This window comes from Podarcis bocagei, assembly GCF_964188305.1.
Source record: "Podarcis bocagei genome assembly, chromosome: 13".
NCBI classification, from domain to species: Eukaryota; Metazoa; Chordata; class Lepidosauria; order Squamata; family Lacertidae; genus Podarcis; species Podarcis bocagei.
In genome coordinates, this window is record NC_138138.1 from 37743200 (window position 1) to 37760376 (window position 17177).

The 17177-nt window shown below is 47.6% G+C and overlaps 1 protein-coding gene and 1 long non-coding RNA gene across 3 annotated transcripts in view; one reads left to right on the plus strand and one right to left on the minus strand.

Annotated features, from left to right (window-relative positions):
- TTYH1 (tweety family member 1) overlaps window positions 1-17177 on the plus strand; it is a 65389-nt gene that overhangs the window by 15431 nt on the left and 32781 nt on the right. For both annotated transcript variants that reach the window (XM_081167128.1, XM_081167129.1), the window contains exon 2: window positions 8412-8584. In XM_081167128.1, coding sequence (XP_081023254.1) covers window positions 8412-8584 — 173 coding nt within the window. The remainder of the gene's footprint in view (window positions 1-8411; window positions 8585-17177) is intronic.
- LOC308571568 lies at window positions 11649-15977 on the minus strand. Its single transcript, XR_014001527.1, has 3 exons — window positions 15072-15977; window positions 13753-13860; window positions 11649-11862 (listed from the first exon to the last, which is right to left on the minus strand). It is a non-coding gene; the product is annotated as an uncharacterized lncRNA (long non-coding RNA).

Here is a 17177-nt window from a genome sequence, read left to right on the forward strand (position 1 = left end):
CTGACAAAGTTCACAAACTGAAACACTGATTTCCGGGTTTGCAGTGTTTGGGTTCCAAGTTGTTTGAGTACCAAGACATTTGAAAACTAAGGTACCACTGTATGTGGAATTTGAGGAAGAAACTTTCCTATAGACCACGGGGAACTAATGGATCATTTCCTTTGCCTCAGTATGATTAAGGGTGGGGTAGGGGCAAGATCTCTGGGTTCTGATTTGGCAGCTAGAGGCTTGTGTGAAGAAGGGATGCATGCGTGCACTGTCTCAGTCTTAGCCTTTGGTTGTTGCAGTTTTGTGTTTCCAAGTCCTCGTAGTTGTGGAGACAAACCCTGCTTGGGTCATTACAACAGAAGGCTTAGAAATTAAGGTGACTATTTGTGGGTGGGCAGATACAACTGGGTCCTCAAGGATATAGTTCTGTTCATGCTCTATAACCATGAAAATGTGGGTTGTGGATGGGGGGGAGGGTTTTACCTGCAGAACTGACCCCCTACCCACCCATTCACCAAAATTTCTGAACAGAACCTGAGGGGACAAGTTGCACCTACATAGACTTTGGCTGCTCTGGTGGGAACCCTATGAAAAATGGGGTCCCCAACCAAACCGGTAAAGTCTCAACTGAACACCCAAAGGTGAGGGTGGTGGCAGTGGGCATGATCCGATGGATCAAGAATGGGGTGTTGTGCCGCCAACTTCAGTTTGCCCTCAGCCAGCCCGTACCTACCTGCCTGCCTTCTTTTTACAACATGTTCAGGGGGTGGCGTTGCCTGTCAGTTCCCCCCTCTCGGTCTCAGTACAGTGGTACCTCAGGTTAAGCACTGAATTCGTTCTGGAGGTCCGCTCTTAACCTGAAACTGTTCTTAACCTGAAGCACCACTTTAGCTAATGGGGCCTCCTGCTGCTGCCGTACCGCTGGAGCACGATTTCTGTTCTCATCCTGAAGCAAAGTTCTTAACCTGAAGCACTATTTCTGGGTTAGCAGAGTCTGTAACCTGAAGCATATGTAACCTGAAGTGTATGTAACCTGAAGCTACCACTGTACTGTCCTTGTCAAACGCAGCAGGGAGGAGGAAGATGGGGGCAAACCTAAAGTTAGCTTGCTCTGTCCCCTCGTCAGCTTGGGCACCACCTACTGTTGGCCTCCTTGCCTTCTGCTCCACGGATGCTTCACCAGCCACCACAGGTACATGTTTCAACATCTCCCCTATCCACACCTTTCTATCCAGACATTGGGGAGGGGGAGAAATGCCCCCGGGTATTTCTTATTTGTGCATTTGGGGGTGAAAATGTAGGTTCTGGCTTTATGGAGCCAGTGTGGTGGTGTAGCTTTGGATGGGGGTGAGGGTGGGGAGCTGGGTTAGGTGTGAATCCCTGCTTGGTCTATGAAGCTCAATTGCTCCCTCCCTGATCAATTTACCTCACAAGATTGTTGTGAGCAAGGGTGTACCAACTTGAATAAAATATGGGGGGGGGGGGCATAATTGGTCACAAGACACGAGACAATACCCTGCCTAATTGGTCACAAGACACACTATTTGAATGGCATTGCCCATGAATTCTGAGGAGGCTTGGCCCCCTAAAATATTTTATGAGGGAGCCAAAGGGAGCTCAACCCCCCAAGGAATTGGCACCTATGCTTGTGAGGGCAAATGGGGCTAATAGCATCAGCATACAAAGCCTTGAGCTGCTCAGGTGTGTATGAGTGTGAGGGGGAATGAATGGAGGCAGCGCCGGGAGATCTGATCCGAGGCCTCTCTCATCTTTGCTTTCCTAGTAGTGCTCAGTCCTTCAAAAACCGTTTAGAGGCCCATTACGTTAAATTAATTATGTCTATAACAGATGTCTCTAGTGCCAGAGGGAAAACAAACACATTCAGGGAGGCAACTGCGGAGCTGAGCTAGGGCTGGAGTGCGGGGCCAGAGAGGCCCCAGACGACCACCCAGGAAGCAGCAGGAAATGGTGTTAAATGCAAAAACTGCACATGCTCAGAGTATTTATTTTAAAAAAAATAAGAGAGTTGCTTTTTTGCTCGCTTATTGCAAGCAACATCAGCAACGTGGGAGCGGCTGCGAAGCATGAAGCAGCGGAGGTGGCGGGAGAGCGCAAGACTGTTAACGGTGCGCCTCGCCGGGCTGCGCAAAGGCGGCCCCGGGGGTCTCCGGTGACCCGGCTTCGAAGGCGCGGGAGCCGAAGCAAGCAGCCCGCGCGGTGGCAACGACCTGCCGCAGCCCGGGGCTGCACCCGCTCGCGTGCAGCTGCCTGTGGGAAGCCGCCGCCCCTGCCGTGGGCAGCTCCGGGAGCTAGGAGCGCCATCCCGGCCTGCGGGTGAGGGGGCGGGAGTTTGTGGCGGCGGCAGCAGCAGCAGATTCCCTCCCAGCGCCAGCGATGAGGCGAGCGCTCTGACTGCAGATATGTAGGTCAGGCTGAGCCTCACAGCAGCAGCTGATCCAGTGTGTGTGTGTGTGTGTGTGTGTGTGTGTGTGTGTGTGTGTGTGTGTGTGTGTGTGTGTGTGTGTGTGTGTGTGTGAGAGAGAGAGAGAGAGAGAGAGAGAGAGAGAGAGAGAGAGAATCGCGTTTATCTATCCATCTCTCTTGTTTCCGCCTTCCCTACTTCTATCTGACTGCTGCTCCATCTTTCTCGAGATGGGTGGGAGTCGTGTGTGGAGGGGTCATCTTCTCAGAGACCTGAGAGATCTCTCTTTCTCTCTCTTACTGGTAATAGTAATAATAATAATAATAATAATAATAATAATAATAATAATAATAATAATAATAATAATAATAATAATAATATGTTCATTATACCTTGCCCATCTGGCTGGGTTTCCAATAGAATATTAAATATTAAAAACACAATAAAACATCAAACATTTAAAAAACTTTCCTAAACAGGTCTACCTTCAGGTGTCTTCTAAAAGTCAGACAGTTGTTTATTTCCTTGACAGCTCATGGGAGGGCGTTCCACAGGGTAGGTGCCACCCCCGAGAAGGCCCTCTGCCTGGTTTCCAGTGACACCGAAAACAAGTCCTGGAGCCCTGACTCAAAACACCTTCCTTAATCCCCACACAGAGCCCATCAACTCATTTGATTTAGCTATCCATGGGCAGCTGCCCCCCCACCTAAATCAAGTGAATCAATAAAAATACTTAACTGAGGTCCTGCCCCCCAACATGAAGCCTGCCCTCCCTTCCATAAATCCCATGTAGCTATCCCTCCCTTGAAAGCACAATTTCTTCCTGTTCAGTCCATCCCTACATTCATAGGAGCCTATTCCTAGGGGCTGCAGGGGCTTCATCCCCAACAATAAAATATTTGAGGGAGCAGGGCCCCCACAAAGTTCATGGGTACTCCCATTCAAATGGTGTGGGTGCACTGCATCATGTGATCGGTTATGCGGGGCAGGGCTTACCAGGACCCCCACAATATATTTATTCAAGTTGTCACCCCTGCCTTAGCTACATTGTCCGTCCTTTTTCATTCTGCTCTTCCTCCAAGGAATTTACAGTGGTGTACAAGATTCTCCCTCAGCCCATGTGATCGGTCACATCCATGCTGCACATTTAACGCACGTGGCTTCCCCCAAAGAATTCTGGGAATGGTATCTTCTTCGCAGTGCTGTGAATTGTCACACCATGAGGGGTAAAAACTGCAGTTCCCGGTATTCCATGTGCATTACGGACCCCTGACCATTAGGTCCATTCGTGACTGACTCTGGGGTTGCGGCGCTCATCTTGCTTTATTGGCCGAGGGAGCCTGCGTACAGCTTCCGGGTCATGTGGCCAGCATGAGTAAGCCACTTCAGGCGAACCAGAGCAGCGCACGGAAACGCCGTTTACCTTCCCGCCGGAGCGGCACCTATTTATCTACTTGCACTTTGAGGTGCTTTCAAACTGCTAGGTTGGCAGGAGCAGGGGCCGAGCAATGGGAGCTCACCCTGTCACGGGGATTCGAACCGCCAACCTTCTGATCGGCAAGCCCTAGGCTCTGTGGTTTAACCCACAGCGCCATCCGCGTCCCTCATTCCATGTGCATTAAATGTGTGTTAATGCATAGTGTGCTGGGATCATTTTCACTACAGCCCTGTGAGGCAGGATAAGATTTGCTTACTGAGCTCTAGAGGCCACATGTAGGATTTGAATCTGGTTCTGCCTGCTTTAACCACTACACCCCACACTGGATTGATAAAAAGAGGGCAATGGGGAAATATCGAAAGGTTTTCTTCATCCTGGCTTTCCTGAAAATAGAAGCATCAGGTGGCTTGATTTTTTAAAATAAAAAAAATCCATAACTAAGAATAAAAGCAGATTAAAATACAATATAGATTATGGTTTCGAAAACAGCAGCATTAAACAAATATTCAAAAAGGGGGGAAAACCTCACCCCCTTGACAAAAAACCCCTCCCTTTACAACTGGCCAAACTCCCTCTCCCTTTCCACCTGACCAGTTATCCCCTTTACAGCTTGCTCAGGACTTTTTCCCTCTCCCTTTACACCTCTCGCCCTCCCAAAAACAAAATCCCTTCCCCTCACAGCTCCCCAACCCCCTTTTCACACGTTGCCAAACTCCCCCCCCCCCATTTACATCTCACCACCATTGTTGGTGGTGGTGGGGTGGAATGAAAGGGAAAAAGCCCCTTCATTCATCCTCCAACCCCTCTGCCCTGGTTGCCTCTCAAAGAGATGGAGAAGCCAGCATTCATGTAGCAAAGACAGCAGGTAGCAGTGGTGGGAGCATTGCGGGGGGGGGGGTGAAAGAGAGAAAAAAGCTTCCCCCCCCATTTACCCCTGCTGCTGCCACACAAAGATAGAGAAGGAACCCTGCATTTTAAAATGCAGCCTTTTCTGCCGCCTTCTGACAGCAGCAGCCAGTGGTAGCACCAAGGAGTGCGGAGGGGTATGTGCGAATGGGAGATCACCTTTCTTCCCTTCCTCCCTACCAGTGGGAACTGCCTGCTTCCTTGCTTCCTCCTCATTCTCACTCTCAACTAACTCATTTCCATGCTGTTTGACTTGTAGTACAGCGTAGATGAGCTACAGAGGAACAGCCAGGACAGGCTGTTGCAGCCCTCCAGCGTCTGTCCTGCTCTGATGCTTTTTCTTCATCCTCAGATGTCTTGTGCTGCTGAGGCTGAAAGGGTGGTATTGTTGTGAGGTGCACAGCAGAGCGTTGCTGGTTGGTTGCCCTGCCCTGTTCCGGCTGTTCTTCTGTCGCTCGCTGGGGCCACCTGCTTGCTTGCTTGCTTGCCAGCCAGCCAGCCAACCTACCTGGGCTGACTGCTTGCAGTTCTGTCACCACACTGCAGTTTGCGAGGCCACCTATTGGCGGCCACACAAACAGGAGCGTGATGACATCTTTGCAATTTTATTATAGAGGCCACCCACAGTTAAAAGTGGTGTATGTAGAGCTATGTCTGCATGTACAGATGTACAGTGGTACCTTGGGTTACAGACGTTTCAGGTTACAGACGCTTCAGGTTACAGACTCCGCTAACCCAGAAATAGTACCTTGGGTTAAGAACTTTGCTTCAGGATGAGAACAGAAATCGTGTGGTGGTGGCGCAGTGGCAGCAGCAGGAGGCCCCATTAACTAAAGTGGTACCTCAGGTTAAGAACAGTTTCAGGTTAAGAACGGACCTACAGAATGAATTAATTTCTTAATCCGAGGTACCACTGTACGTTTTCTGAGGGAAGGGAATGGATAGCTGTGTGTGTGAGGTAGAGTCTCAGATGCATCCTCATTCCTGGGACTGGTGATGCTTTCAGTCCTTGAAAGGCCAGCAAGTGTAACCAACTGACCCCCCCTGACCCCTCCAGCCGCTCCCTCTGGCCCTGCCAGCTGCCGTGGGCACAGATTGTGGTGTCTAAGCCTGAGGCAAATTGTCAGATTGCCTGTAATCTGTTTGTTTGTATGTTTGCGGAATGGGAAGGGAGGGCCCAGCGAGGCAGATAAACACTTCCCTCCATCCACATCTCTTGTTGTGATGCCTCGGGCGGCACCAGCAAGCAGGGTAGGGTGTGCCCTGCTGTTACTCTGAGCCTTGGTGTCATGCAGAAAAGCTGTGGAGCAGCTGCAGTGTGTGTGTTTCTGCGTAAGTGTGCACGTGCGTGCATGCGTCAGGGGTGGTAGAGGAGTGGATGAGACAGAATTAACACTGCCAGGGTCCACTGGAGTCCCGATGCCCCTCCTTTAGCACCTGAAGTTTGGGAGATATTCAGAAAAGTCAAAGCATCCAAAGGACTCTTCTTAAAGATGCGTGCAAATTTCATTCTTCGGTATTTGTGTGGTGGGATTCTGTAGGTAGGCCCAGCGCCCAACTCTTCATTTCCTGTGTCAGTAAAAAAATAACACATGCCAGCCTTTGCGCTTCCAAATTCTCAAATCCTGAGCGCTGATGAAGCTGCACGGCATGCAAGTTTGCACAGAAAGCTTGATTTTGTGCAAGTCTGCTCTGAAAGAAGCGCAAGCGTGTTTAATTGGGCTTAATGCCAGGTACATGTGCACATAGGATTGTAGTAGTTTTCATGTTTCTTCTCATTTTATCTTTAGTGTGCATAGTGTTAAGGAGTTTATGATCTCAAACAGGTGTGGGGAACCTCAATATGTTGCTGAACTATCACTCCCCATCACCAGCTCCTGCAAGCATGGTCAGTAGGCAGGGATGGTGGGAATTGTAGTTCAACAACATTGGGAGGCCCACGGGCTAAGGGAGACAGTGGAGGACGGAGGGGGATGGACAAAATCGCAAGCAAGGAGACAATATGCACTTATTTCAACTGTATATACTGTACCTCAATGACTTGTATACAACAGATACTTATATGTAATTTAGCTTACAGAAAGTGGGCTATGAGGACTGAAGAATGGTGTGGTATGAAGGCCTGCCCAGGGAAATCAGGATTTGAAGGAGGGATTCTAGACCCTGTTCCTGCAGAATTGAGATTGCAATAGATTCAGTATTTAATTTATATCCCACTTTACCAAATAGCTCCAAGTGGCTTTCAATCTTCTTTTTTTAAAAAAAGAAGAAGAATCAACAACACAATTAAGCATAAAAAACCCACAACAAACACAAAACTAGAGTTCAAAAGCACTTCGCCAAACCCCAAAAGATCACACACAGATATGTAGACCTCCAGAAGTCTGCAGCTCATAAAAATTCACCGAATGTTTTCCTGGAGTGGAAGTCCTTTCATGTTTCCTGAAAGATTTGAGGCTCTGGCTGTGGCGGGCCTTTTAATGCATTTTTGATATTCATGGCTCACCTTTCGTTTCTGAAAGAAAACCCCAAGGCAGCTAACAACGGGACAAGCATAAAATGCAGCCAGCTTCATATGTAAGCAATAAAATCCACACTGAAGCAAAGCAGAGTGGGAGGATTGCCCTCCCCATTTTTTCTGCAAAGTTGGATATTCAACAGCCTCAAAATATTATGATTATTTTGTTTTTTCTCCTTTCCAAAAAGAAAGAGGCAAAAGTTGCCCCAACAAACTCCATGGAAGGAAAGAAGCATGTTTTGCAGGGTTTGTTTGTTTGCAGTGAGGAGGTACCTATAGGACGCACCGGACCATAGGACGCACTGGACCATAGGAGGGGGAGAACAGGAAAAAAAAATTCTCCCTCTCTCTGCTCAGCACCCCTTCAGTGAAGTGGCAGGAAAAACAGAGCCCCTTCCATTGCTCCTCCCGCTTCACTGAAGGGGCACTGCGCAGAGAGGGAAAACTGTGCAGCACCTCTCCAGCGAAGTGAAGCCTGGAGAGCAAGAGGGATCGGTGTGCACAGACCCCTCTCGCTCTCCAGGCTTCAGGCGGCTATCCATAAGCCTTCGGAGTGCAGTGAGAACTCCTGCTGCGCTCCGAAGGCTTGCGGATAGCTGCCTGAAGCCCCCGGAGTGCAGCAGGAGATCCCGCTGCGCTCCGGGGGCTTCAGGCGGCTTCAGCGAAAACAACGCGTAGCCTCTGGAGCACGGAGGGAGCGCTCCCTCTGCGCTTCGGAGGCTTTGCCTTGCTTTCACTGAAGCCAAGGAGCCTGCATTCGCTCCATAGGATGCACACACATTTCCCCTTAATTTCTGGTGGGGGAAAAGTGCGTCCTATAGAGCGAAAAATACGGTATATAGGAAGAGGGCAAAAGCAACATTACGATAGTAGGATAGAAAGTGTTTGCAAGCAAATGGCATGATTTGAAGGCTATGCAGGGAGGCATAACTACTGTGCCCTCTGTATACCGCCTCTTAAACACATCTTCTCATTCATGAGGCCTAGAAACTTGGCAAAGGAAGGAGGGTTGTGCAGTTCATGTTTGATGACGACGACACGGATTGTCCTGTTTCCCCAGACGTGTTGATAAACTACAGGCCAAAGATCAGCCGCCCCATTCCTTTCACTTCTTTTTCTCGTCTCTGCTCTCGCTCCAGGCATTGCTGTTTCTGGCTAGCGTCTCAGGCCTGTGCTTTGCCATCAGCCTAGTTCTCATCTGTGTCTACCTGATCCGCTTCTGCTGCTGCAGCAATGAAGATGACGAGGAAAGCAAGACGCAAAGGGTTTGCTGTGTCACCTGGAGCTGTGTGGCGGCTGTTATCGTCTGCTGGTAAAGGGAGACTCCTATCCCCCCCCCCCGAAAGCTTATCAGTCCTCCAGGATAGAAATGGTACTCCTTACAGAAGGGGGAAAGGGCAGAGCGAAACATAAGGCGCCAGGGACCTTAAACAAGACACCTGGCAGCAGAACCCGGTAGCTTTACTTCTTCCTTGGGGTAGTTTATCGCTCACAGAACTACAATTCCCAATACCCTTCATAAACCAGAGTTCTAGGATTCCTTGTAAAGTCATTGGCTTTACACGTATGATCTCTTGGTGTGTTGTGGCCTGCTTTGTTCAGTCCCTCGGTGTTTAACCTGAGGTAAACAACCTGAGATCTGAGCTGGAGTCTTCTAGAAGGGAAAGAACTCCAGTCCCGTTCTACGTCCCCCCCTCCCCCCCCCGTGAGCCTACAAAGGAAAGGCTGAAAAGCCTGCCCTCCCATCCAGACCTTAACACTGGAATATTATTGCATTCCCTGCTTCTTTCAGGCCTCTGACGGTTCGCTCCTGTCGTCTCTCACACTAGATGCCCATTCGCCCCCTCATCATCTCCCCCCCCCCCAAACTGAAGTCACAATGGGTCTCTTGTTCCACGGGGAGAATAGGAAATTGTGTCCCATTCTCTCTGTCCCGTCACAGCCTCGCCAGGCCCCTTTGTCTGTTTGTTATTCCAGGCCCTGAACTCCTTGCAACACACACACACACACACACACACACACACACACACACACACACACACAGCCCTGCCAACAACAGTTGTCTCTGCCGTCATTACCCTACCCCTAGAGCGTACACACACACACACACACTCCCGGACTCCGCCATAACGTGCAGGATTTGAAACACACCATCATCGTTCCCCTCTCTCAAAGGCAGAAATCCCCTTCGCCAGAGGCCAGGAAAAGCATACCCTCCCAACATTTCACAGATGAGAATTAGGAGGATTGTGTACCTATAACAGTTAGGGTGTATACGACATAACAGTGTTTGAGCTGTGGAAGAGCTCTACAACCACACTAGCTGTGTTCTGTCCATATGAAACACCTCTACAGAGTCACTCTCGTTTTTTGCGAATTTGCAGCCAAAGCTGGCTGTGAACAGCACCTACTGGCCAGTACTGTGACGTCACAAATCTACTATTTTCATTTTTTTTTTTTTTTAAATATTTTTATTGGGTTTTCACATTTTATATAAACACAAACAACACACCAAAACAAACATAAAAAACAACGAACAAGAATAGTTCCCGAAAATCTTATTTTCTAACCCTAGTCCTTGACTTCCCCCCACCCCCTCCCCTGCATCCCTATTCCCAAACTTATGTCAGCAAGTTGACATTTCTTCCATCTTAATATTAGTCCTTTTATAAAAAACAAAAATAAATTTTCCCTAAGTTGGACCCCAGTTCTCTTCCCTCGATTTCTCATTTTTTCTTACATAATTTTCTTAATACTAAACCCCCTGGTCTTGAGTGTTGTTTAAATTTGATACTTCCCTCCCTCCCCTCCCCGCTTTGCGTCCTTTCCTGAGACATGTCCAAATTAACAGTTTTTAGCCTGGATTCCGGATATCCGAGGCTCTCAATTCTCTTTTAGTCCCTCTCCGCCGGTTTTGTTGGTAGTCCTTTTTGTCTATCATCGAGTCTCGAAAGATTTCCTTAACAATCAATCCAATCAGTCCATAGTCTCTTCCCATATTTAAAGGCAACTGCTGAGGAATTTCCACAAGGCCTAAGTCTTGCTGATAGTCAAAATCAAAGTCTATGTGGAGGCCCCAATTGTACTTCTTTATTTCGAGCTCCTGAATTCCATAAAGTCCCAGGGCCTCCACTTTCATCTTCTGTATCTTTCGTAGGCTTAGAGTGGATTTAATCCAATAGTCTCCTTGCTTGTGTTCTCCAGATGTCGGCTTCTGGTTAGTACTTTCCCAGATCACTTGTTCTCTTTCTTGTTTTGTCTTCTCCTCTTCTTTGTTTATTGTTTCAAATTCAGCTGTGGGTTCTTTCTCACTCAGGCCCTCATTACTTTCAGCAGAACTACTTGTTTCCAAATCCAAGGTCGTCAATTGTTTACTCATAGCTGTAGTCTGCTCCTGTAGGGTTCCCACCAGTGAGAACATTCTTTCGATTTCTCTCAGTATCTTTCCGCCCACAGCCATTGTAATTCCACAGAATTCCCCCTAGAGGGAATCTGGTTACTGAGTAACCTTTTCTCCAACAATCCTCTGTCCTATTATTGTTTCTTTGTTTCTCAAAATTTTAGTTCAATTATAACTCCTTTTAATCCGGAGAGGTCTTAAACAGCAATTTTTTTCACTATTAATAGTCCATTTGACAGCTTTTGACAGCTGTCAAATTCTGCTCCTCTATACAGGCTCCAAAGCAGGTCGCTCCCGGGCCCGGGAGGGAGGGTTGTTTACCACAAAACAAAGACTCTTCCAACACTCCACTCTCCTGCTCAAATTTACCTTTCTAAATCTTGGAAGTTACTGTCTTTTTAAAACTCACCCTTTACAGGGTAGGCACTCCAGCTTAGTTCTTATTTCGTTGCTCTGGATCGTCTGCAAGGGGGGGGGTGGGGACTTCCTTTTAGCACACCCCCCGGTCGTCTCAAATTCAAAAGGTAAAAGTTTTAAAGTTCAGTTCCAAATTACTCACGGGTTCTTTTTTCAGTCCGAATTTCAAGGAAGGAAGTCAGCGCTCTCCAGTTATGGCTCGCGGCTTCGCTCAGCGGCGGTAGCGGTCGACTCTCAGTGCCACGCTGTCCCCTGTATCCCCTCCGTAGCCTTTAAAAAGGCTCATTGCGAATCAGGGGGGGCGCTTAAGGCACCCGCCGAGTCTTCAGTCCGCAGGCTTCCGCGCCTGCGGTTTTTAAGGGTCCCCGTGTCGCCGGCACGGCAAAGACCCATCCACCGCTGAGCCGATTCCCTCCGGAGCTCGGAGGGAATCCGCCATTTCCCGATCGCGCCAACCCGCCAACAAATCTACTATTTTCATACACATCCCCCCACATCCACGGAGCAGGTTTGCAATGCCTTATCAATTTTATTTATTTATTATAATATTTATATCCCACCTTATCTCCAAGGAGCTCAACGTGGCATGCACAGTTCTCCCTGCTCTCAATTTTATCCTCACAACAAGCCTGTGAGGTAGGTTAAGGCTGAGGCTGGACATAGCCCAAAGTGACCCAGTGAACTTCATCGCTGAGTGGTGATCTGAGCCTTGGTCTTCATGGGTCCTAGTCCAGCATTCTGACCACTGCACCACACTGATTAAATTGACTGTGCTTTAAAACAAGCAAATAAACAGCACTGAATTAATGTTTCGATGACTAAACATACATGCTTCACTTAAAAATAAATAAATCCCAAAGTGAATAACCTACCGGAATCCTATCAAGAGTGATGACAGTATCTGTGAACACACCAAGCTTTTAAAACACATCACCCACCCACCCAAAGAATCCTAGGCACTGTAGCTTACGCTTCGCAGAACTATAGTTCCCAGTAGCCTTAAACTACAGCTCCCAGGTTTCTTGAGGGGTTGGGGGAAAGAACATGCTTTAAGCCTATGGTGCGTATGGAGCTGTTCAGTGGTGTATCTCATTTTCCCCTTGGGTTCCTTTAAAGAAAGGAGAATCTGCTAGTTCTCCTGTTGTTCTTGCTTATTCCCACATCAAATGTCACTACCTGAGTGCTTGTCACTAGCACAGCCTGTTAAAGAAAGTGCCCCCTGCCTGCTGTACACTGTATTCATTCATTTACCATGCAATAGCATGTTCTACACTGGTTTCTGAAGGAGGGTGTGCGCTGGTAGAATAATCATGACGGTTTCCTTTTTGGAAAGCTTAAGGATGTCTTAGCAGAATGTTTAAGCTCCAAATGGATCTGGTTGTACTTATTATAGAAAAGTAGCAACTCAAACACGTTCAGCAGCATTTACTAACTAGGCACCAGCAGATGGAACAGAAAGTAGTGCAGTTGCCATTTCTCGTCCAAGTATGTGCCTTGACTTGCATGTGGCATGGATGCTCAAAGTAGGGAGGCATCTGTTCCCCACTCTGATATTTAACCATCAGAGGCCTGAAACCTGCATAACTAGAGTACATGTATGTGCATACAACCACAGCGTTGTACATATGCATCTCAGACATGTCCCCAAAACATGGAACATGTTCAAGATAAATAGGGTGCTTTGCCAAGGACAGACAGCAGGACACATAGCAGCTAAAGCTCATAAATAGGATCAGTTGGGACCAAATGACAGGTGCTGTGGGAGACCTTAAGGTGAATTTCATGTGTGTGTGTGTGTAGGGGCTGTTGTAACTTTAAATTCCCAATAAATATCATTTAAAAAGTAAAAAAAAAATAGGGGCTGTTGGGACACTGCTCAATGATGCCACATGTCAGTTTGGCTCTCAGAACATCCAACTTTAAGAAATCCTGGCTCCCAGTTCTCCCTTCCTTCCATTTCTGCAGCCTTTTAGATCTTGTTCCCTTTCTCTAGCATGGTTCCTTCCTTTCCCCTCCTCTGTTTTAAGCTCCTTTTTTGATCCACAAGACCCCAGCCTTCTTCAGCAAACCTAGAAACTCTAAACTAAAAGGACCCTTGTCCTTAAAATTCTTTCTCCACCCTCATTTCCTCATTTTAAATTGACAATGATGTGCATCTCTGTCTCTCTCTCTGTCTCTCTCGTATATGCAATGACTAACACTCAGTACGGACAGACGGATGTCTGTGTGCACTACATGGTCTCCAAACCAATCTTTACAATATTAGTAACACGAATGTCCTTGATCTTTTCATTCTCCTCCCCCTAGAAACATGTTGGGTATGACTTTCCCCCTTAGACGACACACACGCGCACATACATCACAAAATTTACAAAGCCTTTATTAAACTGACAGTGTCAAGTTCTTTTAAGTTCAGAGGCTGTTGGATGACTGGCCCAGACAAGTGAGATCAGCAAAAGTGCCCTATGATTCCTAGATTTCTCACTCAAAAATGAACTTCAAGGAGCTTGGCAGATACAGAAAAATGAGCCGCTCTGCAGATCCAAAACTAATTAGAACTTTCACATTGACAATGAGGCCTATTGTAGGGCTCCGTTACCCCTGCCTCTTAGAATATTCCCCATGGCAAATCTGTGGGAGTCCCAGTTAATGTTTTTTTTTACCTTTAGTGCCATCAAAAGGCAGTTCAGTGATGAAGCGAAGGACAATAGAACCATCTTGATGTTACAGAGGTTGATGGGCCTGCACACAGTACAGCTGTTTCTCTCCCCCTGTAAAATTTTGGTGCATGATCATAATCAGACAATTAGTAGTACACGCTGGCTTGGTCTGCATGTAATACAAAGCTAAACTATGGCTAGGTGTGAATGAATAAACATAGAGAGAAAACTGTGGCTGCTTCACTCTGCCCCATCTAAGCTACTGGGAGCTAAGCTGTGGTTTGGTTTAGTGCTAAGTCTGAACCTAGGCTCAGGGTTTGTCTCCCACAAGCAAACTGAGAGCAGGAAGCCAAGAAGGAAACTTAGTTACGGTTTGTGGTTTGTTTGGAGGAAAACAAACGAGGAGCCCATGTTTGGACCAAACATCAAGCCAAACCTTTAGCACCCGGTAGTGTGACAGTAGCAGTACTGGAGGAGGAGCAAATGTTTTTTTTCTAAATGTGCACCAGCACTCTTCCTCATCCTCACTAAGCTGTAGCTTGGCTTAGTGTTATGCATGAATTAGGCTGCAGAACAGAAATAGTTGGAAATGTGTAGTCTCAGGCAGCAGTTTCCAGTACAGTGGTACCTCGGGTTACAGACGCTTCAGGTTACAGACGCTTCAGGTTACAGACTCCGCTAAGCCAGAAATAGTACCTCAGGTTAAGAACTTTGCTTCAGGATGAGAACAAAAATCGTGTGGCGGCAGTGCAGTGGCAGCAGGAGGTCCCATTAGCTAAAGTGGTACCTCAGGTTAAGAACAGTTTCAGAACGGACCTCCAGAACGAATTAAGTTCTTAACCCGAGGTACCACTGTACCCTCAGCCAATGAAGGCAGGCAGGCAGCCTCTCTCCAGAACACCAAACACGCAGCCCTTTTGTCACTGTGCCACCCCTCCTCAGCAGCTGGCTACTCGGGGTCCCCAGACCAGCTCTTGTCAGGATACCTGACGTCTCCAGGGATGGCATCTTAAAGTCAGTGCAGAGAATCCTGACCTAGATGGATTCAGCATAAGGCAGCAGCTTCCTCTGTCTCTATACACGCTCTCCTCTTTCTACTGGAACCCAAACGCTGGAGCAAATCTGCGCCAATACATGTTCCCCATTTTCTCATTAGGAAAAACTAGCTCCTTTCCTCCCCTCCCCGTACCTTCTCTTCCCAAGAACACCCCATCCCTGTCCTGATTTGACAAGGGTCGCATTGGGGTTCATTCCCAGCCGCTTTGGGAACGAGCCCAGCAACCACAAAAAAAATAAGGCTCCCATTCATGCCAAGACTGTACCCATTCATGGCGGGAATAATGGCTCCTCTGTGTCCTTGGCCCCAATTGGGGTGGTGGGGGAGCATGGGGGAAGAGTGCTTAAAGAGACCCTGCCCCACCACACAATCGCTCCAAATCCTCCCAGCAGCACAGAGGCCCAACAATGGACTCGGGATCGGCCCATGGCGCGAGGAACAAAAGCTGTTGCTAAGGGGTTGCTAAGTGCTGGCTTCGGCCTTAAAGAAAGGCCCGTGCTTTACATATAGGCCGCACCATTTATGCTAATGGCATTTTGTGGCCCCCACCGTGCTAGGGACGTTACTTAACCGTCATGAGCGACAGCCTGGGGTCATGGGTTCAAGACAGGGGGAGGATATTAATTATGAGATTGCCAGGTGTAATGCAGGGAAGAGGCTCCTTTGACAGTTGTGTAGTGGAAGGAAGAATTTCAACAAGGGCAGTTTTTCCTGTTGTTTCTCCTGACAGGAAAAAAAAAGCTGCCCTTGCTGAAATTCTTCCTTCCAAAATACTTCCACCAATGCAAGTATTAAAGGAATGTTGTCTTAAGAGGGCGGTGTCCTTTCCCTCAGGTGTTTATTGTGAAGAACAAGCACTAACTACCACAGTGCCGCCTGTCTTGGTTCATTCACAAGTAATGGTTTTCTCCAGGGTAGCAAGCATCTCAACTCTGGTGTGTGGTCACAGCAGGGGTGTCTTCTCAGCTATGCCGGGTTTGCAGTGCTGATGAGAAACTCTGTTACTTGTGTGAGCAACCCTGGACAGTTATCTTAAGGATGTGTGATGGAAGGCCAAGCTAGACATTAAACAGGAGCAGAGCGCAACAAGTCTCCCAATTTTGGGTTATTATTTTTAAAATGAAAAGCCATGGGAATCCGCAACTGTGAGCAGACAAACAGTGGGGGAGAAACTGTGAGTAACCAATTCTCCTCTGATTGTTTTTGCACTCAAATTCGCCTGCAGCCCACAGAGGAAATATATATAAGCTCTCCCAAGGTAGAAAAACAGATTGGGGGAAGTAATTTTGATTTGAAAAAGCAGAGGGGAGGAAAGAGTTAAGCAGCCTTCCTCCCTCTGCTGCCGTTTTTTCCACTCGAAACTGACAGCTTCCCATGGCCGCTTTTCATTTAAAAATAAATTGGAAGAGTGTAATATTGGCATTAAGACGCCCATATGCTGGCTGGGGGTTGTTAACTTCTTTTTTCCCTAACTCACTTCAGAATCTGATTCTCCTCTTGGACATGTAAACAAGCTGCTTGAGGTTGGTGTAAGTTCAGGGGTTATCTTAGGATAGTTAGTTGTGCAAGCAAGCTGCGGGAGCTATCTGAATAGCAGCCTGTACTAAGATATGTGAGCTATATACCACACCTCAAAAACATTCACATAGAAATGATTTCCATTTTTTTTTAATTGGAATGGAACTTGCTGCTTCCAAGCTTGTCCCTTGTGGCTGTAGTCCTGTTCTGTGGGGTGGTTGGCCTGTGTCAAAAGTGCTATTCTCACACCAGGAGAGATCAGGTGGCCACTTATTCACTGCCAAAAAGCAAAAAATGCATCACTGGGGAAAATGGGGGATCGGATTTGCATCGGATTTGCATGTGCTGATATAGATGTACTGTATCTGTGGCAGTTTAGACGTGGTTATTATAATTTCAACAGAAATACGATGCACCTCATCCTAGTGGGCAAGACTCTTGAAGATGTGGCCTGTGTTGGCGGTTGAGTCTGCTGTCCAAGTGTTAAGTCATGGGTAGGCAAACTAAGGCCCGGGGGCCAGATCCAGCCCAATCGCCTTCTAAATCTGGCCCACGGACGGTTCGGGAATCAGTGTGTTTTTACATGAGTAGAATGTGTCTTTATTTAAAATGTTTCTCTGGGTTATTTGTGGGGCATAGGAATTCGTTCATTTCCCCAAAAAAATATAGTCCGCCCCCCCCCCAAAGTTCTGAGGGACAGTGGACCGGCCCCCTGCTGAAAAAGTTTGCTGACCCCTGTGCTAAGTGCTGATGGACAACTTCAAAGACGCTCCTGCTCTCCCTCTCTTCTTATGGCTTTTTAAGCTGAATTTGGATCGGACAGCTTTTCAGATGGAGAACTCTTTCCAATAGA